Source organism: Microchirus variegatus (assembly GCF_963457635.1).
Source record: "Microchirus variegatus genome assembly, chromosome: 18".
Lineage (NCBI taxonomy): Eukaryota > Metazoa > Chordata > Actinopteri > Pleuronectiformes > Soleidae > Microchirus > Microchirus variegatus.
Genome location: NC_139819.1, coordinates 3,082,959 through 3,106,348, shown reverse-complemented (window position 1 = coordinate 3,106,348; position 23,390 = coordinate 3,082,959). Strand labels below are relative to the sequence as shown.

At 43.1% G+C, this 23,390-nt stretch overlaps 1 protein-coding gene across 1 annotated transcript in view; it reads right to left on the bottom strand.

Moving 5' to 3' along the window:
* Positions 1 to 3,341: 3,341 nt before the first annotated feature.
* fras1 (Fraser extracellular matrix complex subunit 1) overlaps positions 3,342 to 23,390 on the bottom strand; it is a 147,706-nt gene continuing 127,657 nt past the window's right edge. Inside the window, exons 42-72 of the mRNA XM_083905303.1 lie at positions 22,975 to 23,131; positions 20,165 to 20,428; positions 19,362 to 19,550; positions 19,134 to 19,253; positions 17,237 to 17,416; positions 16,303 to 16,427; positions 15,736 to 15,876; positions 15,421 to 15,648; positions 13,262 to 13,375; positions 12,179 to 12,329; positions 11,545 to 11,704; positions 11,234 to 11,402; positions 10,526 to 10,772; positions 10,090 to 10,434; positions 9,796 to 9,956; positions 9,572 to 9,719; positions 9,125 to 9,487; positions 8,842 to 9,042; positions 8,568 to 8,755; positions 8,139 to 8,414; positions 7,668 to 7,900; positions 7,406 to 7,566; positions 7,109 to 7,323; positions 6,885 to 7,035; positions 6,694 to 6,801; positions 6,441 to 6,600; positions 6,069 to 6,185; positions 5,795 to 5,961; positions 5,078 to 5,283; positions 4,298 to 4,444; positions 3,342 to 4,207 (exon numbers count right to left, since the gene is read on the bottom strand). Of these exons, the coding sequence (XP_083761429.1) occupies positions 3,629 to 4,207; positions 4,298 to 4,444; positions 5,078 to 5,283; positions 5,795 to 5,961; positions 6,069 to 6,185; positions 6,441 to 6,600; positions 6,694 to 6,801; positions 6,885 to 7,035; positions 7,109 to 7,323; positions 7,406 to 7,566; positions 7,668 to 7,900; positions 8,139 to 8,414; positions 8,568 to 8,755; positions 8,842 to 9,042; positions 9,125 to 9,487; positions 9,572 to 9,719; positions 9,796 to 9,956; positions 10,090 to 10,434; positions 10,526 to 10,772; positions 11,234 to 11,402; positions 11,545 to 11,704; positions 12,179 to 12,329; positions 13,262 to 13,375; positions 15,421 to 15,648; positions 15,736 to 15,876; positions 16,303 to 16,427; positions 17,237 to 17,416; positions 19,134 to 19,253; positions 19,362 to 19,550; positions 20,165 to 20,428; positions 22,975 to 23,131 (6,171 nt within the window). The 3' untranslated portion in view covers positions 3,342 to 3,628. The remainder of the gene's footprint in view (positions 4,208 to 4,297; positions 4,445 to 5,077; positions 5,284 to 5,794; positions 5,962 to 6,068; positions 6,186 to 6,440; positions 6,601 to 6,693; positions 6,802 to 6,884; positions 7,036 to 7,108; positions 7,324 to 7,405; positions 7,567 to 7,667; positions 7,901 to 8,138; positions 8,415 to 8,567; positions 8,756 to 8,841; positions 9,043 to 9,124; positions 9,488 to 9,571; positions 9,720 to 9,795; positions 9,957 to 10,089; positions 10,435 to 10,525; positions 10,773 to 11,233; positions 11,403 to 11,544; positions 11,705 to 12,178; positions 12,330 to 13,261; positions 13,376 to 15,420; positions 15,649 to 15,735; positions 15,877 to 16,302; positions 16,428 to 17,236; positions 17,417 to 19,133; positions 19,254 to 19,361; positions 19,551 to 20,164; positions 20,429 to 22,974; positions 23,132 to 23,390) is intronic.

Here is a 23,390-nt window from a genome sequence, read left to right as displayed (position 1 = left end):
CGTTGTCATGTGTGCGTGTGTGTGCTCAGAAAAGCAAACACAATTTAACTTGACACACACACACACACACTCCTCTGCATGTCATCTAAATCAACTTAAAGGGGTATTTCAGGTTTTTTCGAAAAGTGGTCTTACAAGTACTGACACTCAGAGTGAGCTGTGAGCGCCCCCTGCTGCTGAAAACCAGATTTATAAATGTGTGCTCACTTACGCAGTAAAATCCAAGTCTACGATAAATCTACGTCACATGTCGACGTCTTTACCTTCACTGTTAGACAGACTTTTCCAACAGGAAACTGAAGTTTGTAAACCACTCACTCTCCCACACCAAAGTCCTTTAGCACACAGGGACACAGGAGCTGCTGGTTTAATGCTGCCTCGTGTGGTCACTTTGGGTCACTGAGGTCAATCCGAATGATGGATTTTAAAAGCCGAATTGACAAAATAAGACATTTGAAGTTAGTGATGGAGGCAGCAGTGGATCAACAACTCCCGTGTGCTGTGATGTTAAAATCACTGATTTTCTCTATGGACTTTGGTGTGGGAGAGTGAGTGGTTTACGAACTTCAGTTCCCTGTTGGAAAAGTCTGTCTAACAGCGTGACGTAGATGTATCGTAGACTTAAACTGTGGATAAAATAAGTCTTCCTTGTGTCATGTCTGGCAGCCATGTTGTCACTGAGCTCCTGTGACACTGAACAACCACACCTCACAAACCTGAACTGTCCCTTTAACTCATTAACTCATCATTTGTTTCATCATCTGTTTTGTTTTTCCCGAACCTTTTGTCGACATATTTGACTTTTTTTTCGATTTTCTAAATAGAATCCTCCTCTTTTCTTTTAAACACAGCAAAGTATAAAAGTGTTAAATGTGACTTCAAATCCTGTCAAAGTAAAACAAATAAACAAGAGAAAAACAAACTCAAACACATTGAAGATTAAAGAGAAAATAAAAGAATTACCTGGATGTTTGTTGGTTTGAAGCAGAAGACGTTGCTGCTGCAGCTTCTCTCTCTCTCTCTCTCTCTCTCTCGCTCAGGTTTGCCGAGAAACACCTGCCAAAGTCACCTGGCCACGCCCCCTGAGCACAGGTAGGCGCTGCCTTCAGGGACGGCTCGTTAAACTGAGCTTCACCTTAATAACAATATCAAACAAAAACATATTTAATGAGCATACTGTTCTACTTTACAGTATCTCAACTTTGATCTTCATCTTCAAACGTTATCCTGCTTAATATATTTATTTAATTTCATCTCATCTTAACTAAATCATATCTTAACTTTTACCTCATTGGTTCTTGTTTTACGAAGGAAACGTCTGATGAAGGAAGGTCTACTTTAAGGGACAGTATTTTATTTTATTTACCATTTATTTATCCAGGAAGTTCCCACTGAGACAGAAGACGTCTTCTTCCACTGAGTCCTGGTCACCATCAGCAGCACAAACACTTACAGAAACAATGACAATTTCAGATACAAAACTCCCAACAAGTATTTTTGGTGGAGCGAGGGTGTGGTTGTTGAAATTAGTAGTTTCATGTTCACACTGACTGGACACAGTGTCCTGGTCACTTAATTAGGTACAGGCCTGCAGGTGTGTCACAGGTGTGTGGTTCACCTGCTTGACACGTTGATCCACAAAGAAAAATCTTCATTCCTCGGTGGTCGGGAGTCGGTGTCGCAAGTTTCTGTTAAACCAGTCGAGTCATTCTCCTGTGACCTCAACACGGCACTTTCACCCAGAGAACATTTTCATCCGTTACAAAAAAAAACCTCAGTAGAAGTTTTTGTGTTAATATCTCAGTAAAATCATCCGTTTCTATAAAAAATAGGTTAATCATTTGAACAGCTGGACCTAATAAAGTGGCTTAATACATATAAATCATAAAATGATCATCATTTACTACTATGACAGATTTTTATTTCTATTACAGCACTTTTATTTCGACTCTAAATCCAAACATTTGAAAGAAAAACGTAAAGCAAAATAAAGTTAACGTACGAGAATTTTTTAAATCTTTAATTATTAAAAAAAAAGGCACCAAAAAAATACAGGCATCATATTCAAAGCATCATAGTTATTTTTCCACAGAATGATAGCACCAAAAATATAACGTTATTTCCCAGAATTCCCCATTCTCATGTCTGATAGGCACACAGTAGAAAGACGATGGAGGGGGCGGAGTCAAAGGGACGACCAGTGTCACACGCGCGTACGTTTAAAAACGTTACAGTGGTTCAACATCAGTAGTGTAACAATAATAATAACAATAATACGGAGTAAAATAATAATGATAAAAACACAAACGTGTGTGTGAACATTAAGGCAAAAGTTCGCAGTCGCGGGGACGAAAAACATCGAAGTCCAAATCGAAAAAAAACAACACTTTGATGATTTGTTATGAAATACGCAAAGAAAATAGGACTTTAAATCGCCAGCTGTCGCAGCTCAGTGCGAAAGAAACGTTAAAAACAGTGAATGTTGGTAAGGCATGAAAGTCGCGTTTTCATTTTTATCGGAAACAAAGACGGAGCGTGAAGACGAGACGTTTAATTGCACTTGGAGAAATTTTGTTGTCGTTGGGCAAAGAAGCAGCAACCCCACGTTCTTTGCGACATTTTATTAATATATTTTTTTACGCTAAATTCATCAGAACAGTGACGGTAAAAGAAAAATATACGATAATAATAAAAGAATCAAGAAAAAGAAGGGAGGATGTCGACGACGACGGCAGCAGCAGACGGGATTTTAACGCAGTCTTTTTTTCCGTAGAAATGATCGCAGACACTGAGCTACAGAACAGAAGTGAGCGTCGGCCATTTTGTGTCTGAAAGACAAGGCAGAGCGACAAGATGGGGGTCGAGTGTCGAGTTTGCTGTTTTTGTGAAGGTTTCAGACGACTCTGGGATGCTGTGGCAGTTCTATGAGCACAAAGATGAAGATGTTTTCAGATGAAGTGGTGATGTTCTGGTGATCTGATGAGGCAGAAGACCATGTTTCATCAAAGGTTTCAGGCAACATGTGCATGTTTTGGCAGTTTTATGAGCAAAAAGACGAAGATCATGCGTGGAGTTTGCTGTTTCAGTGAAGGTTTCAGGGACGTTCTGTCACCTCTGTGATGAGATGAAGGCTTTTGTATTTAATCTGGTGCTTCAGCAGGTGACGTGTGGATGTTTTTGCAGTTTCCCCAGTGAGTAGGCAAAGGTTTTTGCGAGTATGTTTCAGCAAAGGTTTCAGGCTGACGTCTCTGGGATGTTTTGGCAGTTTTATGAGACAGTTGAGGGTGAGGTTGTGTTGTTTTGGTGACGTGGTGATTGAGAAGACAAGGGTTTGTGTATAATCTGATGCTCGAGCAGGTGACGTGTGGTTGTTTTGGCAGTTCGATGAGTGAGAGGACAAAGGTTCCGTGTGTTTAATCTGGAGTTCAATCTGGTGTTTGTGTGGATTCCCGAGGTAGCTCAGTTGTGAAATGATGAAAATGCCGTGCGACGTCTGCTCGTCACTCTTCTGTTTTTTTCAAATGGTAAAAAAATATGTGAACAAATGTCTTGGTACAAACTTTTTGAGTTTTAGAAAATACTTTTTTAAAAAGTGTTTTTATTTATTTCCTCCTCTTCTTCGTGGTCTTCAGACCTCGGTGCCGTCGTTGAGGTTGTTGTGGAGTCTGACCTCCAGGTTGACCTGTTTGACTTTGGCGTCGTCGTGGTTGTGGTTGAAGACGTTGACGTTCCTCACCGTGCAGTGTTTGCTGCTGAAGTTCTTCTCCATACATTTGTCCAAACAAACCTCCATCTTGGTGTTGAGCGGATATTCTTCGTAGACCTTCGCCGCCGCCGCCTTCTTCTTCTTTGCGACGGCCGAACGTCGGCAGCGGCGGAACAGGAAGCAGGAGGCGAGCAGCACCAGGACCAGCATGGTGACGGCTGCCACGCCCCCGCCCACCGAGCTGCCCACGTGCGCGTTGAAGGTGGCGGCGGGTTCGGCCTCCAGACGCAGCGACTTCATGTTGGTACCGTTCTTTACTTGGTCGCCCTCGTTGTCGTAGATCAGCGACTCGTCCAGCGTCAAACGTCCACTGTTGTCCACCAGGTCCCGTTTAGGACGACTCAGTTGATACGTCACCGAGCGCTGGATCCTGGGACTGGACCGTGATTCTGGGCTGATCACGTAAATCACCTGCAGGTACCACTGATGCCCCGCCTCCACCTGTCAATCGACACAGAGAGAGGGAGAGGAGTTATGAGATTCCACAAACTGTGAAAACAATGTCAGTGAAAACAGCGACATGATTCGTACTTTGTAAAGAGCGTCCACTTTCATGGTAAAGCCGTCGACGCCCGGCATGGCCGCCATCGGCTGCAGCTCCACGATCTCTGAGGCGAAGTGAGCCTCAAAGGGAACGTCGTGGAAATAGTTGTCGCACACCTCCGGCTGTTTACGATCCTGAGACAGAAGAAGAGAGAAAGTTACGATCGCAAACCAGCTCAGCTACGAGGCGTTCAGGTGCAGCTCTGAGTCTTGTTCAAATCATGCAGGAGTATTATTGTTTGCAGCTAAACCTCAACAAGTAGTAGTGATCATGAATAAATAAACATTTTCTCCCAGGACACAAGGAAAAATTGATTTTAGACACTTAATAAAAGATATGATATCTCGTCCTTATCTCACTGTTAGACTGATTTTCTCTCTGAGGTTTGGTGTGGGAGACTGAGTGGTTTACAAACTTCAGTTTCCTGTTGAAAAAGTCTTGTCTAACAGTGAGATAATGACGTGAACATGTGACGTAGATGTCATAGACTTAAACTGACTTAGTATTTATCAGCTGTGTCTTAAATGAAGTGGATAAAACCTGTTTTCAATCAGCGCAGTCAGCTGACATAAAAACCTGAACGATCCCTTTAACAGTAAGGTCGGTGATTTCCATGGCACGCTTTACATACGAGAGGTGAAACTGGTCAGACAGGTGCACGGGGTGTGGTGTTGGTTTGTTGAATGAAGAAAGCTTGTCAAACAATCAGGGCGGGACAGACAAAGGAGAAGTGATGTGTGTGTGTGTGTGTGTGTACGTGTGTGTACCAGCAGCAGGAAGCGTTGTTTCAGGTGTTTGTTGGGTTGAATGCAGCCGTACTGTGGTCCCTCGTTGTACAGCGTCCCCGTCGGGTCAAAGAAAGGAACGTAGCCGTCCCTGCCCGTGCACAAGTAAACCTTCTCCAGCTGAAGTTTGTAGGCTGCGTTCAGGTTCTGCTCTGGATTCCACAGCACCCTGCCATAGAGGGTCTGACCTGTGGGGGGTAACAGAGGAACAGGTTCACTTATATCTGCACATTTGGATAAAAATATCTGAGTCTATATAGCAAGACAAACTCAGATCTGAAAATCCATAATTCAGTCAGAACAAAAAGCCCACTCACTCTTCCACACCAAAGTCCATAGAGAAAATCAATGATATTAACATCACAGGAGTTTTTGATCCACTGCTGCCTCCATCACTGAGTTCAAATATCTTATTTTGTCACTTCAGTGTTTGAAATCCTTCGTTCAGATTGACCTCAGTGACTCAAAGTGACCACACGAGGCAGCAGTAGACCAGCAGCTCCAGTGTCCCAGCGAGCTAATATCACTGATTTTCTCTATGAGGGTTGGTGTGGCTCTCAGCCATGTTTTTACTGAGAGAGATCCTGCCTGTTTTTAATGATTGTCAACACGGGGGCGCTCACAGCACAGTCAACAATGGCTATGTGTCTGAAAGATCCTTTTAAATATTACTAGTTCAGCTCAAATTTGATGTCATACCCATTGAAAACGCTCCCTTGTAGTCCATCTCTGCCATTGACACGTCCACGTTGGCCGGGTCCATCATGAAAACCTTCTCGTTGTTGCACAGCTGAAACTCAGTGTTGAGAGAGTAAACCACAGGGACTGGACGGTTCGTCTGCTGGAAGGCGATCGGCACCAGAAACCTGACAAAGTGTAAGAGAACTGGTTCAGGTTCTGGTTCAGACTGTCTGTTTGACAGTCGGTGTGTACGGTAACTGTGAACAGGAAGTGAGTGTGTGCTGGGACATACTTCTCAGGAGCGTGAGCGGTGCAGGACAGCTGTTTGTCTCCGGGGTCGATCCAGGGCTGAGTGGGCTGGACGGTGCAGGGGATCAGGAAGACGGTGTACTCTCCAGAATAATCCTTCCTGATGAAGGAAACACAGCAACACAGGAGGATTATCTCAGAGTCACAGGTTAATGTTATCATCACAAAGACCTCAATGCTCAATGTTTTCTTTCTTTCTCTTGATAGAAAACTAAAAACCTCAGTATTTGTTCTTTGGTTTTTCAATTATCCTAATAATCCCAAAAACTGATCCCAAATGTATAATTCCCAGAAGTCCCTCCTCCTTTCATTGGTCTTTGTCTCTCAGGTTGTGGTTCTGGTTGGATGTACTGACCTGCTGTAAGAACTCGTGGCTCTCCACAGCTGGTACGGTGAGTCAAAGGTTTGAGCGCTCCACAGCAGCTGCATGTCAAACTCGATTCCTCCCAGGTGGTCGGGCGCCATCAGGCGGGACTTATGTCCCGGCAGAGTGTGGTGTTCAGGGACAAACTGACCTGAAGGACGGAAACATGGATTCAAGTTTATACTGTAGATCAACAGGACCTAATCTCAGACGCTAACAGTCGGAGTTGTTTTTATGAGCCGACCTCGGAATTTGGCGTGAGTTTTGAACTCGATCACCAGTCGTCCGTCTTCTCTGATGTAGATCCGGATGATCTGCAGTCGGGCTGAGAGGACGCTGTCCGTCTGGATCCCTGCAGACACGAGGTCAGGTCAGACATTTTGTTGGTGAAAAGTGAACATTTAATGTCAGATGTTTGCCGAGAGAAGTCCTGACCTGTCCTCCAGAGCACAGTGTCGTAGAAGAACGAGAACTCCATCTCGGTGTGATGCTCCAGAGACGCCCAGCCTCGCGGTGCCGTCACGTAGATGTAGGACACGTAGAGAGGAACCTGCACCGTCAGGAAGGACTGAGCCGAATCTCGAACCTGGAAGAAACCAATGATTTTATCACGTCTGAAACAGAGAGAAGGACTGGACTGGACTGGATCAGGACAGTACCTGGAAGTCAGCCGTGACGGAGCCTCCGCACACGTCGATGAGCTCCGTCATGTCGTAGTAGGCGTCAAAGGTCCAGATGCAGCTCTTGAGGTTGAGGTGTTTGTAGAGTTGGATGCTCTTCTTCTCACGGATGTTGGGGTTGAACTGGTACGGACGATCGTAACCAGGTCCGAGAGAGATGCTGTCGTAGGAAACATCATCCAGGAAGCCCGACTCTGTGGAAGATCAACAACGTTTTTTTTATAAAACTGTTCACACGCAGGAAGTGTGTGTGTGTGGGTGTGTTGTGTGACGGACCAGAGAGACCCTGCAGGTCTTTGAGTGTGACCAGGTTGGAACAGACGTGTTGTTGTCTGTAGATGGACTCTGACAGCAGGAAGTGCAGGTTGTGCAAAGGCATGGTGGACACTAGGGGGAGCATTCCATCCTGATGAGGAATCTGCACTGAGATATGGATCCTGAGCCGCCACAGTGAAGAGAATAGAGAGCAGAAAATCAGACGTTAAAAAAATGCTTCATACAGTTTTGTTGACATTATTTTTGTTAAATTCTGTCTCACCTGTTTGGATGCTCCTTGTGTTTGACGTCCAGGTATTTCAGAGTGGCGATGAAGGACTGAGCCTGGAAGCCTCTGGCGGTTCCCGTGGTTACAGGTGTGTGGCAGATGGCGCCCTCTGTGCCGATGGTGGCGATGTTGCTCCTCAATGGTGTTCCAAGGTGACCTGATTTGTCCCGTGCCTGAGCCACGCAGCGGACGTGAAAACGGCGGCTGAAGTAGATGCTGTCGAGGACCTGGACGAGCAGAGACGCAGTTAGAGTAAGAAAGAAATATTAACACCTGCAGTGCCACCTACTGGAGCAGTACCAGTGCAGTAAATTTTTTATTTAAAAAATGCTGAGTTTTTGTTTTGTACTGTAGTTACTGTATTTTTCCTCCAGATATAATCATCGTCTTTCTACCGATCAATAGACTGCAGTGAATGTAGCTCCTCCCTTTCAGTGCTGTATGTTTCACATCAGCTTCACTCACCATGTGGTTGACACCAGTGAAAGGCGTCGTGTCTGTGACCGTCTCAAATGGGGAGCGGGCGCCATTGGTGTCGGTCGGCGCTGCCACTTCCCACGAGAAGTGAACCTGCGTCTGGTTGATTCCCGCCTCCTCGCAGCGCTCCTTCATCACAGAGTATTTTGGGTAGTGGGGGTCGCAGGGCGTGACGCAGACCAGTGGGTAACCAGGAGAGGGCGTCTTCTTACTGCCCTCCTTTGTCACTTCCTGGACGTGATCGTAGTCGGCGAGTGAGACCACCTGCGGAGGAAGGAGAAGAAAAACCTTGTTTCTAAAATTATCCACCACATTCATCCTCTTCTCTTGTTTTAAATCAGAGATGTATTCTCTGTTAATACGATAAAAAATAGCTCTGTAAAGAAACTGTAGAAAACGAGTTGGTGGTTTTCTTACGATGGGCGGGGAAGGGAGGATGAGGCTGCCTGCAGCTTCCTGGTCCAGAATGGTCACTGTTGCTATTTTGATCTCCCCCAGCACCGCCTCCACAGGGTCGTCAGGGCCGAGGACCAATGAGAAGGACTCGTGCCACTCCCGGTCCTCATTGGACAGAATCTCCACCTTAAAGAGGATGTGGTCCATTCCTGCAAAACCAATCAATCAATCATCAATAAATCGATTAATCGATAAAAGTCTTTCCTGACCCCAGATAAATCTAATAAAGTCTGACCAGGTGTGAATTTCAGCACTCTGCTGTTGGGGTTGTAGTCGACGCCGGACTGAGCCGATCCGTCCCGGGTGCTGCAGCGGATCTTGGAAGTCCGGTCCAGATCGCCTCGTCGGATCACCTTGATGTTCAACACTTGGATACCGTCTGGACCCGGAGGTTCTCTCACCTGAAACGACGCCTGCTCAAACTCGATGGTAGGAGCTGAAAAAACAGGAGAAGAAGAAACGTCACAGCGTCGCCCCCCAGCTGGTGACTCACTGGCTCAGTCTGAGCTTCTGCTTACCATCTTCATCGTTGGTGATGGTGATGGTGACGATGTCGGCCACGCCCACCATGGCGCCGCTCCAGTGATCCCCTAACGGCGTCCCAAGATGCACCTGGAACTCCTCTTCAGGCTCGAACACAGAGTCGTCGTTGACGTGAACTGTGCAGTTTTTCACCTTCTCTCCTTTGAGGAACGTGATGCGTGAATCATCAGCGTTGCGTCTTTCCTCGAAGTCGTCCATCACCATGGCCGACATCGTCCGAGTGAAACAACGCACCGACGACTTGAAGGACAGGTCACCGGTTCTGACGATGGGGATGCCGAGGACGCCGTCTTTCTCCTTCACAGTGTAGGAGCTCTTCTCAAACTGCATGCTGGGAACTGGAGGACACGGTGACAGCACGTTATGGTTCGTTCTCCCAGAAGACAAAGATGTCAGTAAACACAACCAGTGTTTATACGTACTGTCCTGAAAGGTGTCAGTGATGACCACGTTAGCCTCATACGGTTCCTGTAAGACGGCCCCCTGAGGTGAACTGATGAAGACCACGAAGGACTCGGGTCCTTCAATGGACGGGTTCTGGACGTCGTCCATGATGGTCAAACTGCACGTCTGTAAAAGAAGACCCAGTCGTTGCCACAGATGTTTGTATGTGTGTGACATTGTGCCACAGACGTTCTATCCTCACCTCCTCCGTTTTCCCGGGTTTAAACTCCACCTTCTTGGAACTGGGGATGTAGTCGATGCCTGGACTGGCTGAGGGTGGGTCTGAGGGTCGAGTGGCGCACCACACGGACGTCAGCGAGGACAGATCGCTGCCATGGCGCAGCACAGGAATTTCAATCGTACCTGAAACACAGAGATGGAACAATCTAAAAGAATATCTCTGAAATAACAGACTGTAAATACAGTTAGGGACACATACTGTATATACACAATTTTAAAATAAATACTCTTGAAGATACACGTTAACGTCTCATACCTGCATCTTCACTGAACGTGAAGGTGGCGTTCCCAAGAGAAACCGTCGATGCATCGTTGGGTCCGTCGATGACGACCTTGGCCACCGCTACGTCCCCCGTGCGAGCGTTATCGGAGGCGTCCGACAGCACCAGCTCAAACTCCTCAGACAGTTCGTACTCACTGTCGTCGATGAGCTTCACGTCGCAGGTTGACATGCTGACACCGGGGCCAAAGATGACGCGGTTGTCGCCGGACATGCCGCGGCTTTTGTAGTCGGAGCCGGACTCCAGAGCGTGGAGGCTGCTGCCCTGCGCCGACTTAGGGACGGTGTAGCAGAGAGCGGACACGGTGCTGGAGGTGTCACCTGAGGAGGAAACCAGAACGTCACTGCTGGTCACGTGACGGCCATGTCTGTACTACACGTGGACAGTTTTTCACAGCGTTCCTTTCCTCACCTTTCCTCTCGATGGGCGCGTGGATGAACCCGGTGCTTTCGTTCACGTGGTAGATCTTCTTATCAAACTGCAGAGTGGGTTCGTCCTCTGTGTCGTTGATGTTGACGGAGGCGCGGGTGTTTCCGCCCAGCAGCGCGTACACGGGCATGCTCAGCTCCACGTGGAAGCTCTCGGTTCCCTCAAACACTTTGTCGTCGTTAATGATGATGGTGCAAACCTTGGTGTCCTCGCGCTCGTCAAACTGGACCTGTGGACGAAGAAGTACAAACGTTTGTTGACGTGTGGAAATTTGTTGACGTTTGGACCAAACCAGAAGACATTCCTTCAAGATGTTCCTGAGATGTTTTCTCACAAGATTAGAAGCATTTTCTTTTCTTTTTTTTAAAGTTAGCAGTAGCCTTGTCTTTTAACCTTCAACCTCCAATTTCTATCCAGTCCATCTGTGAGTCCAAGTAAACTTTTTTACTAAATAAGAAATTCCTTCAAGATGTTCCTGAGATTTTTCCTTCTTCACAATATTAGACATGATTTGTAAGGTCACAGTGGCCTTGTCCTTTGACCTTCCACCTCCAAGTGAACACTTGTTCCACACGTATGTCACTTACAAGCAAATGTAAGGACTCCTATATTTGAGTCCAGAGTTATGGAGATACCATGTTCACAAGATCACATTTCACACAACAGTAAAACAGACAAATTCATGGTTACCTGTCCAGCATACTCCACGTAGTCCTGCTGACCTGGGCGTGACCCCACGCTGCTGGTGGAGGTAGCACTGCCCTGCTCGGTGCGGCAGAGCACAATGGCGTACTGGTTGAGGTTTCCTGTTCGTTTCACCGTCACCGCCACCGTGCCGGCCTTTTCACTCACGTTGTATCTGTGGGAGATCAGAGGAAGTCATGTTGTGTTCTAGACTCATATGAGCATGAGGTTTGGGGTTCTAACGCTAAAGAATTCACATTGAAAAACAAAACACGACTATGGACAGAGACAAACAGTGGTTTGGACATGAAACTGACCTTTTGTGCTCAAAGCTGATGAGTGACCACTGAATGTGGAAGACGTTGTCTCTGACCACGTTGGGTTTGCTGTCCTTCACCAGGAACTTGAAGGTGTCCATCGTCTCCTGGACGTTCTCCTCATGAAGCACATAGCGGATCAGACCCAGGTTGATGTCAGCTGCAGAGGAACAAGGTCAGAGGAAAAAAACACCCATGACTGAGAGTGAATGAGGGTTTGCAGAAATTAAACATCTATGAGGTTCCTTGAATGCACCTCATAGCTGCAACTATTATATGAATATTCACTGTATAAGTTTTGCTCTGTTTTTAATGTTGAGTTGTAGAGAGTGTGACAGTTAAGTAAACTGTAATACTACTCGCTACTGAATTCTACTTAATCCAGACGTTCTGAGCATGAATGAAATTCTGCAGTTTGAGAATAAAACACATGAAAGAGCCTCGAGGTGCAACATGTCACACGATCTCTGCTGCAGCCTGAAGCTCAACATGAGGAGAGCAAAACTGTTGACTGAAAATCAAATGGAAGAAACAGAAAAACACGGAGAGAAAATCCAAAGAGGAAAAACTAGATCAAAATCAAACAGAAGCGCGTCATTAAAATGTGTTGTGCTGCCAAAGACGACAGGTTTACCTTGTGTGAAGGTGGTGACGGCGTTGCCAGGTTTCAGTTTACTCTCCAGGAAACCGTGTTTGGGCTCGGTGGTGATGTCGTAGATCAGCTGACCGTCGTCCGTGTCTGGATCAACGGTCAGCAGCTCCTTCTTACTGATCAGGTTTGTGGCCTTGATGCACAAAAAATAAACAAATCATTATTTTAACTTTTAAACTAATTAAACACACATTTTCTCCCACAATCTCCATGTCAGACTTTCATCTTCACTAACCAAACTATCAACATAGATTTTAAATTTTATTAATTTAATTTTATGTTAATTTATCAAAGATTAAACTGAAGCTGAATGAACACGTTTCCCCGTAAACACAAAATTCTTGCCAAGTTTTCAGTGTTGACGAAAGATATTGACATATTTTATATATTATATTTTCCTTTCATGGCTTTTTAAGTGTTTAATATTTCAGTTCTTTTCAGTCTTAGAAGTTGTGAAGGATTTAAAGGAGCCGCAAATGTGTGAAGTTGTTGACACTAGTGAAGTTTTCAGAAAATTTGAGCTCAAGGACTTTCAGTTACTTTATTTTTTAGTTTTATTTAAACATTTATATAAAGTAAAAACATGTGGATGTCAAAAAACATTCAGGTTTTTAATAAACAATTTGCAGAATTCTTAAAGGTTAATTTTGTTGCGCATTTTAAAGGGATATAACAAATAATCTTCAGGAAGAAATAATTTGTTATGTGTTATTTTCACTCTAAATAAGATTTTTTATTATTCTTTTATTTTGCGTTTTATTCTTGTACCTTTTTACTTTGTAAAGCACCTTGGTCACACTGGTTGTTTTGAAACAGAAATTAAAGTAAGTAAAATTAAATACTGTAGGAACTGAGTTTAATTGTGATGAAGCGTTTTAGCCAGCAGGGGGAGCAAGTGAATCAAACATGAACCAAGAGTGACAGTAATTTTTGCTGCTAATACATTAAATACTCTTGAGCTCCTGATGGTGATTAAATGAGCTGACAAATAGAACAAAGTACATGTAAAGATGTTTAAATTACTGAAAAGTGAAGATATTTTCAAAAGTTGACGTTGTTGTGTACCTTGTTGTCCATGTACTCGAGCCACTGCAGACCCAGGTTAGTGACGATCCTCGGCGTCCCGTCGTCCACCGGCAGAATGTCGATCTTAAACTTCTGAGGAGCTGCCGTCACTATCTGGACAGACAGAGAAAACGACACGTTACACAGATTATCATGCTGCAAACTATCTTTATTCTATTGGTCAATATACACAGAATAATGAGTCCATGTCTTTATTTTACAAAGTTGTTTTCATATTCTCGTGTTTTGAGATTCCTAAGATTCACAATAAAGTTTCCAAAATTAAAACAATTTGTCCTCACGTTGCCATGGTTACAAAAAAGGTTGCTGCTCTCCGACTTTTTCAAAAAGAACAAGACAGTGATTCACCTCTGCTCTCATTAAATAGGTCAGAGCACACACACACACGGCTTATACTCAATCCAATCATCTCTCTTGGAATAAAACGTTAATTGCTGCACACACAGACACACACATATTCTTGTGCAGCATTATTACCGAGACACTCGTAGACATAATGCAGTCTCTCGCCCCTTACCCCTACCTTAACTATCACAACTAAATGCCTAACCCTTAACCTTATTCTAACCAAAAAGCCCTTTAAATTTACAAGACAAAAATCCTCACTACCTATGGTTTTATGTTTTGGTCCTCACAAAATCACACATACAAGAACGAACGAACGAACGAACATGCACACGCACGCGCGCACACACACACACACACACACACACACACACACACACACACACACACACACACACACACACACACACACACACACACACACACACACACACACACACACACACACACATTCTTGAACTTGCTGCATACTGAGGACTGGGTTGCTGACAAAGTGAGGACCAGCATTTCCACTTTATAAATCAACACAATTACAAATATCTACTTCATGAATGACATCTACTAAAATCTGACCCAAAATGTTTGGTCCAAAATTTAAAATAAAATTAATGCAAAAGTTTTGGTCCAAAATTTGAAAAAAAAAATTTGACCCAAAATGTATGGTCAAAAATTAGAAAAAAAATGGACGGAAAATTTTTGGTCCAAAATTTGAAGAAAAAAATTGGACCCAAAATGTTTGGTCCAAAATTTGAAAAAAAAGTTGATGCAACATTTTTGGTCCAAAATTTGAAAAAAAAAGAATTGGACCCAAAATGTTTGGTCAAAAATCTTTGAAAAAATTGGACGAACATTTTTTGGTCCAAAACTTGAAAAAAAAAAGATGCAAAATTTTTGGTCCAAAATTTGAAAAAAAAAATTGGACCCAAAATGTTTGGTCAAAAATTTGAATAAAATTGGACGGAAAATTTTTGGTCCAAAATTTGAAGAAAAAATTGGACCCAAAATGTTTGGTCAAAAATTTGAAAAAAAAGGTGATGCAACATTTTTGGTCCAAAATTTGAAAAAAAAGAATTGGACCCAAAATGTTTGGTCAAAAATTTAAAAAAAAATTGGACGAACAGTTTTTGGTCCAAAACTTGAAAAAAAAAAGATGCAAAATTTCTGGTCCAAAATTTGAAAAAAAAAATTGGACCCAAAATGTTTGGTCAAAAATTAGAAAAAAATTGGACGGAAAATTTTTGGTCCAAAATTTGAAGAAAAAATTGGACCCAAAATGTTTGGTCCAAAATTTGAAAAAAAAGTTGATGCAACATTTTTGGTCAAAAATTTGAAAAAAAAAATTGGACCCAAAATGTTTGGTCCAAAATTTGAAAAAAAATTGACAAAAAAAATGATGCAAAATTTTTGGTCCAAACATTTGAAAAAAAAAATTGGACCCAAATGTTTGGTCCAAAATTTGAAAAAAAAATTGACGCAAAATGTTTGGTCCAAAAATTGACAAAAAAAAGTCATACTATATACTATGTCGTCCAAAATTTGATTTTTTTTTTTTTTTTGACAAATTGAGTATAGCATGTTATAGCAACCTAAGGAAGTGATTTCAATGAAAACAAAGTGAGGACCGGCCAAAATGTCCTCACTCCGTAAAAATGTCCTCACTTTGTTGGTTAAAAACCCTCACTGGTCCTCAGTATGGCGCAAGTACAAGAACACACACACACACACACACACACACACACACACACACACACACACACACACACACACACACACACACACACACACACACACACCTCTTTGCCTCCCTCCTCCACCATGAACAGCACGTTGGTTCCGTCAGCCACAGTGAAGGTGAAGCGGTCCTTCAGCGAGTTGGAGCCGTCGTGGTTGTAGCTGATACGGTTCTGGTAAACGTCGTCCATGGTGAAGCTGCTGGTTTGTCTGTAGTGTTGACCGTTGTTGGTGCGCTCGATGGTTCCATGACGAGGAGCCTGGACCACGGTGAACTCGACGGAGTCAGCCTGAGGTCAAAAACAGAGAAATGAGACCCTGGACCCGTTTGTTGTGTTTATTGTTGTTTGGACAGATGGTTGTGATCATGTGATTACCTCTGTGTCTGCGTCAGTGGCCTTCAGCTCAAACTCAGTGATGGTCTTCCTCACGCCCTCCTGGACTCTCATACCAGGAACCTGCAGCAGAGGCAGCGAGTCGTCCACGGGTTTGATGGTGATGTAGAAGGTCTGAGCCACCTGAACACACACAAATACACAATCATATGGATCAAACTGGACACACTTTCTTCTACGTTTGGACGATTGTAAAGGTCTTTACTCTCCCACACCAAAGTCCATAGAGGAAATAAGTTATTGTAACATCACGGCACACAGGAGTTGTTGATCCACTGCTGCCTCCATCACTAAGTTCAACTGTCTTATTTAGTAAAATTCTGTTTGAAATCCTTCATTAAGACTTAACTTTAGTGACAAACAGTGACCACACAAGGCAGCAGCAGCTCCTGTGTCCCCGTGAGCTAAAATCACAGATTTTCTCTATGGACTTTGGTTTGGGAGAGTGAGTGAAACTTTTGTTTTTGCTTCTACTGATCACCGAGGTTGGATCCTTCACCTTCCACAGTGAACCACCTCGTATGTTGAGAGCTTTTCCTTCTCACTCACCTCGTTTGTTCCGTCGGACACGGTGAAGGAAAACTGGTCGGCGTGTTTCTCCTCTTCGCTGGTGTGAATGTACTGGATGCTGCGTGACGCCAGATCGGCCTGAGTGAACGTGTTGATCCTGGTGCCTGAGAGAGAGAAAACAAAGACAGAATAGTTGTTGGTGCAGTTGCAGTAAATCAACATAAGGTCGTCTGCCTCCTGTGTGTCTGTAACGCATACAAAAACATCATTAGGACTCCATTTGTTCCCTCGTCCTCTTTGTTTTTCTGTCTCACTCTCTGTCATCTGTTTGCATTAACAGCTGCTTGTTTTATTGTTGTTGTATTCTTTTCCATCTTGGCATCAGACGCTTTTATAAACCCCCACTGACTCATTTTGTCTCTTCTCTCGCTCCCTCTCTTTTTTTATCATTTTAATGAGCAACTATAGTGAAGAGAAACCAAAGTTAGAATTCAGCTCCAGCTCCTCTTCCCTCTGTGAAGCCTCTGCAGATTATAAACGCAGCTGGAAACATCGTCATAATTAATTGTAACAATCAAACACTTCTCTGCTTGAAAGTAAACACAGAAAATCAAGACATTTGGAGTCAGGGGTGTGTTCTTTATTTGTTTAGACATTAACCACTGACCTTCTACGATAAAATCTATATCAGGAAACTCAAGTTTGTAAACCACTCACTCTCCCACACCAAAGTCCATAGAGAAAATCGAATTGTCAAAATAAGACATTTGAACTTAGTGATGGAGGCAGCAGTGGATCAACAACTCCTGTGTGCTGTGATGTTAAAATCAATGATTTTCTCTATGGGGTTTGGTGTGGGAGAGTGAGTGGTTGGAAAAATCTGTCTAAAGACACATATTTTGTGCAGGCAGTTTTTTTCCTGCAGAAACCTTCCATAATTTTCCCAGTGTGACCTTTGAGCTTCTTCACTCACCTGGGTTGGCGACGTGCTCCAGATGACCGAGGCTCGTCTGCTTGGTGATGCGGTAAATGAGCTCAGCGGGCTCACTGTCCTGGTCGCTGGCCGACAGCTGCAGCGTGGTCAGCTTCTTCACCGTGTTTTCATCCAGCACCAGGCCTTTGTTCACCACCACAGACGGAGGAAGACGATCCTCTGGAGGAGAGAGGGTGAAGGTCAGTCACAGACGGAGAACACAGTCACAGACCCCAAAGAGACTTATGAGTAAAGCCCTGGCAGCATTTTCAGTAAGAATCCATCTTGAAAGGAGATAAAAACGTGTGAACAGTCGGTTCATCACCGTGGCAGAGAAGAAAAACGACGGACTGAAAGAAGGTGAGCCTGATCTGCAGAGGCAGAGAGAAGATAAGACGAGCTGAAGATACTTCAGGAAGTAACAGGAGGAGAGAAACACCAGAACAAGTGTGAGTCTAACGCAAGATAAAAGTGTGGTGACGGAACAGGAGGCACTATCAGGAGTGGAAGAGTGATAGCAGCAAAACAGATGAGGATACGAGGACAGGAAGTAAGGCAGGGCAGTGTGGTTGGAGGAGATATGAAGAGAGAAGTTCAGCGGGATAATAACAAAGAATCAGGACCATGTTCAACTGAGGGCGACAGAAAATCTATCAGCTGATGCAGACGTTGATTTTCAGCTGCAGTTTGCGCAGAAGAGACAGGAAACAGAGGAGATCCTGTTATCCTGGTGCTGTGGTCCTTTTCATTGTCGTTCTATAAACACGTCATCACTCATTCACAACTGCCCCGTCTAAACTTAGAACTTGATAACAATTGTTATAGATCTGCTCCTGGTCTCTGTCCACCATTTTTCCTTTCACACCAACCGGTTGAGGCAGATGCTGCACATCTTTGAGTCTGGCTGTCAGAGATTAAATAACAATAATCTCATGAATGTGAACGGCCATCATATAAATATTATATAAAGTTTGTCCATTAAGATCAAACTGTCTTATTTTTCTTTATATAAATATTTGTTTACATTAAGTGACATTTGAACAGCACTTGAAATTAATTTGAATTTCCATTCTATACTGTGAATATACATTTGTCTTAAAGTGTGAAGTGACATTTTAACATAAACATTGTCTTCAGACGTGATATGTTCTAGAGTTTGTGATCTAATTCATTTACTCCAACCCTTATGAAGTTTTCATCATTTTTCGTCTGTTTCCATAAAAAATTAAATAAATTGAAATTAAAAAATATTTTGTTTTCATCAAACCACACATTTCATAAACAACATTCTCTATTATAGTTTTTAGATAAGAACAAAAAAATGTACCGGTGTCTTCTGCAAATAACAAAAACTGCAGTTCTTGTGAAACTAAAACACAAATGTCACGAATCCTTGTTGATCTCCGTACTGTACCTGAACAAAGTGCGATTTAATCTCTTCTATGTGAACAAAGTGGTTTTCTGTGTGAGCTCACGTTACATATTCATGTGTGCAAATGTGTGTGGGAGCAGGATGTGGTGATTAAAGCAGCTTTAACTGCTTTGAGACGCCATTAGTCAGTTAGTGTGTGTTAAGAATTGAACAGATTAGAAGATTAATGTCATAAATTAAAGATGTAAGCAGCGTTTAACCCGACGCTCGTACTCGCTGAATGCTTATCAACGCAGCTGATATTTTCTCTTCATTTAACTTTGATCTGTGGCAGAAAACAGATCACATACAGCTGCACTCACACACAATCAATCTATCAATCAATCAAGGAAGGAAGGAAAAAGAGGAGGAAATGGAGAAGGAAAATGAGGAAGAAGAGGAAGAGAAGGAGGTAAATAAGGATGGAGAAGAGAAGGAAACAGAGGAGAGGGAAAGGAGGAGGAGGAAGAGGAGTATTTTACTCACCCAGCACACTGATGAAGAAGGACTGGTCGATCAGTTTGTTTCCCTCCGGATCCACGAGGTTAAACTTGAAAAACAGGCTTCCTCCTTTTTCCCCTTTCTCATGACTGTACTGCAGCAGACCTACACACCACAGAAAGTTATCATCATCGTCTGAGCGGAGCACACACATACAGCAAACTATCTGTGATCGATTGATAAGCGTCACAGAAACATGACCAGCGTCATCACCTTTGTTGACATCGTCCTGCGTGAAGCTCTGAACTGGACCTTTAACAGAAACCTTGTCCACGTGTGTGCTCCTGCTCAGCTGCAGTTTTCCTGCAGGAGGATCTTTGGTGAGAATGTAGCGCAGCTTCAGAGTGTCAGAGTCCAGGTCTGTGGCCTTCAGGTTCTGCTCCGTGACCTTAGACGAAGATCCTGCAATCATTTACAGAAAAACTCTTTTTAATACAGTTTCTCTGTGTTTCACATATTTAGAGCTGAAAAAACATTTTAGTCATTTAACAAAAGACTAAGTTAATGAAAAAGAACATGTTCACATATTTATCTCACTGTTAGAGAGACTTTTCCAACAGGAAAGTGAAGTTTGTAAACCAGTCACTCTCCCACACGAATTTACATCACAGCACACAGGAGTTGTTCATCCAATGCTGCCTCCATCACTAAGTTCAAATATCTTATTTGTCACTTCAGTGTTTGAAATCCTTTGTTCAGATTGACCTGAGTGACACAAAGTGACCACACGAGGCAGCAGTAGACCAGCAGCTCCTGTGTCCCTGTGAGCTAAAATCACTTTCTCTATGAGGTTTGGTGTGGGAGAGTGAGTGGTTTACAAACTTCAGTTTCCTGTTAGAAAAGTCTGTCTAACGGTGAGATAAAGTGAGAATAACTGTATTACTTCAGATATTGTAGATTTTTATTCAGTGAGTCTTTTGTAAAGTGGCCTTAAGAATCTGAACCTCCATTTTGAAGCCTCAAGAGTCGTGATTTAACCAGCGCCAAATCCTGAACTGTTCCTTTAAGACTCTCACCTGCCGGGAGCTGCAGTCCTCTGTTGACCGTCATTCTGGGACCTTCGCTCCTCCTGACGTCCATGGTGAACTCCAGGCGTCCAGTGTGTGTGTGGATGCCGTCGGTGAGGGTGAAGCCCATCTCATCGGCGCCGCCGCTGACCAGCTCGGGCGTGTAAACCAGCAGCTTGTCCAGGACGTCCTGGTAGGTGAAGGTGGAGCCCTGTGTCAGGACACGGCCGTTCTCCAGAGGCTGAGAGTAGAACTGTCGCCTGCGGACTTTTCCTGAGGGAGAACACACTTTGATTCATTGCTGATTCTGAAGAGAGTGTGTGTGTGTGTGTGTGTGTGTGTGTGTGTATGTGTGTGTGCGTTCTTGTACTTGCAGCATACTGAGAACCAGTGAGGGTTTTAAACCAACAAAGTGAGGTCATTATTACGGAGTGAGGACATTTTGGCCGGTCCTCACTTTGTTTTCATTGAAATCACTTCCTTAGGTTGCTATAACATGCTATACTCAATTTGTCAAAATTTTTAATTTTGGACGACTTTTTCTCAAATTTGGACCATCATTTTTTTTTTCAAATTTTGGACCAATTTTTTTCTTCAAATTTTGGACCAAATTTTTTTTTTTAAATTTTGGACCAAACATTTTGGGTAAATTTTTTTTTTTTAAATATTGGACGACATAGTATAGAATGAAGTTTTTGTCAAATTTTGGACCAAACATTTTGTGTCAAATTTTGGACCAAAAATGTGTCAAATTCTTTTTTAAATTTTGGTCGACATAGTATAGTATGACGTTTTTGTAAATGTTGGACCAAAAATTTTAAAAATACAATAAAATCGAAAAAGTTTTCCAGCCCTTTTTGCTCTGGGGCTCCACCTGCAGACATTTTATGGTACTGCAACCAGTAGTTCTTTGTAGATGTCATTCATGAAGTAGATATTTGTAATTGTGTTGATTTATAAAGTGGAAATGCTGGTCCTCAGTATGCAGCAAGTACAAGAATGTGTGTGTGTGTGTGTGTGTATGAGTGAGATAATTATCTCTGTCAAATGGAGAATGTTTGACTTTTTCAAACGGAAAAATCTCTGTGGAAACTAATGAGACTTTTTAAATTCCACTAAATTAGAATCACTTAAATCAAAGGGCAGGATTAAATGAGATCTCACTTCAAATCCTAGAGTATAAAGAGACCACACACACACACGCACGCACACACATGCAAACACACACACACAGTGAATCAGTAACAATAAATTGCCTGATATTTTGGTTTGTGTTCCTCTCTATAAAAGTGTACAGTCTCAGTTTTAATATGTGAAGTCCCTTTAGATGCTTTATAGCACAATAGAAATAAAATTGATCTGAGGAGTCTATTAGTTCAAGAATCTATGGAACTGATAATAAAGCAGTGTGTGTTCGTTGAAGCTTAGAAAGAAATTCTCTCCCTGATGAATCTGTGCACATTTGTGTGTGCGTGTGTCTTTGTGAGGACGTTGTGTCCGGTCGTCACAACTTTAAAGGGTTTTTGAGGATTTAGACTGAGTTTAAGGGGTAATGTTGGGCATTTAGCTGTGACGGTTAAGGTTAGGGTATGAGTGTTCTCATTAAGAATGCTGTACGAGTGTGTGTATGTGAGTGTGTGTTGTTAAAAAGACAAGCTGCCTGGGACTCATATTCGCGTGTGAAATCACTCCTCCTGCTCCGAGTCCAATCATCCTCACATGTCAGTGGTTTAACGGCATCGCAGTCGTCGCTGTGTCGGCTTCAACAGCTGCTTTATGGCGCTGCGAGTGTCGAGGGTTCAGTTGTGAGGATCGTCTCAGAGCAGGTGTTTGGAGGATAAATTAGAGAGGAGAGACGGCTGAGAGCAGCTAGCTCAAATTAAAGTGCTGTCTTTTGATCTGTGAAGATCAGCGGCTGAAGTGGATTTAAAAACAAACACAAATCCTGTTGTTGTTGTTGTTTGAAAATCCACTCGTCATCTTCACCACAGAATGAAAACATCAAGGCTGGATGAGATTAAAAGGAGGGTTTTTACAGGATGGAGAATCAGAACTTATTGGTCAATATTGTGAAAACAATAAAAAAACAAGTAAGTAAATGTTCCAGTGTTCCAAATGTTAGGAAAAACACATTCTATTGCTACAAAAAACCGACCAGATCCCTGATGGGAGGAGCCTGCTAATTCTACCTTTATCGCACTTATTGGCCCAAGGTAATTTATGCTTAGTGTTAGATTAATGAACAGAAAGAGGCGGAGATTCTGTTCAAACTCTGCCTTCATTTAGTTTAGTTTTTCTTTTGTTGTAGCTACTGCTGCTGAATCTGTTTGTCTTCATTTATTCACAGACAGGAAAAGGCGTCGAGGAGACACCAGAGAGGGAGAGAGAGAGAGAGAGAGAGAGAGAGAGAGTGTGTGTGTGTGTGTGTGGGGTCGTTGTGTCCTGTGAGGGATGGAGGCAGTGAACCTGCGGCGCTGCAGACGATGACCGGAGCGTTTGTCTTCTTTTAAGAGGTTTGGGTTTGTGTGAGTGAGAGTAATGTGTTTATAAGAGAGAGAGAGACTGTGTGTGTGTGTGTGTGTGTGGACCATTTATGTGGACGGATGACTACAGCCAATTTAAAGTTAATGAAAATGTCAAGTTATTGTTTTGAAAACCAGAAATGAAAGGTTTGAGTCAAAGTTCAAATGTTATTTTCATGCCTGTGAAATAATAAACTATCTCTCCCTTTCTCCCTATATATATATGCACACATATATGTGTATTTTTTATGAATAGTTGTCGTATATGCTGTGTGTGTTGACGTGTTGTGAACTGACCGTATGAAGGGATCCTGATGATGGTGAACAGGATCTCGTTCTCTGGCGTGTCCTGGTCGTAAACACTGAGCGATGAGTTGGTGATGACGACGCCTGAGTTTTCCTCCACGTGGATGCTGCTGACTGACACCACGGGATGTCTGTCCTCTTTACTCTGCTGCACACACACACACACAGCGACACACACTCATTAATTTAAATCATAACCTGAAACAGACTAAGTGATTGATTGTGATACTTTGTTTGTTTCAGAAAGCGATAAAGGGACAAGGACAGTCTGTCCTCTTCTTCTTCTTCATTTGGACGCGTGAGACATGAGTTTGTGTATCAAGGACGACATATTAGTCATTTGATATATGATTCTTTGATATGTACGTTTTATGTTTGAATAGAGGTCGACCGACATGAGTTTTTCT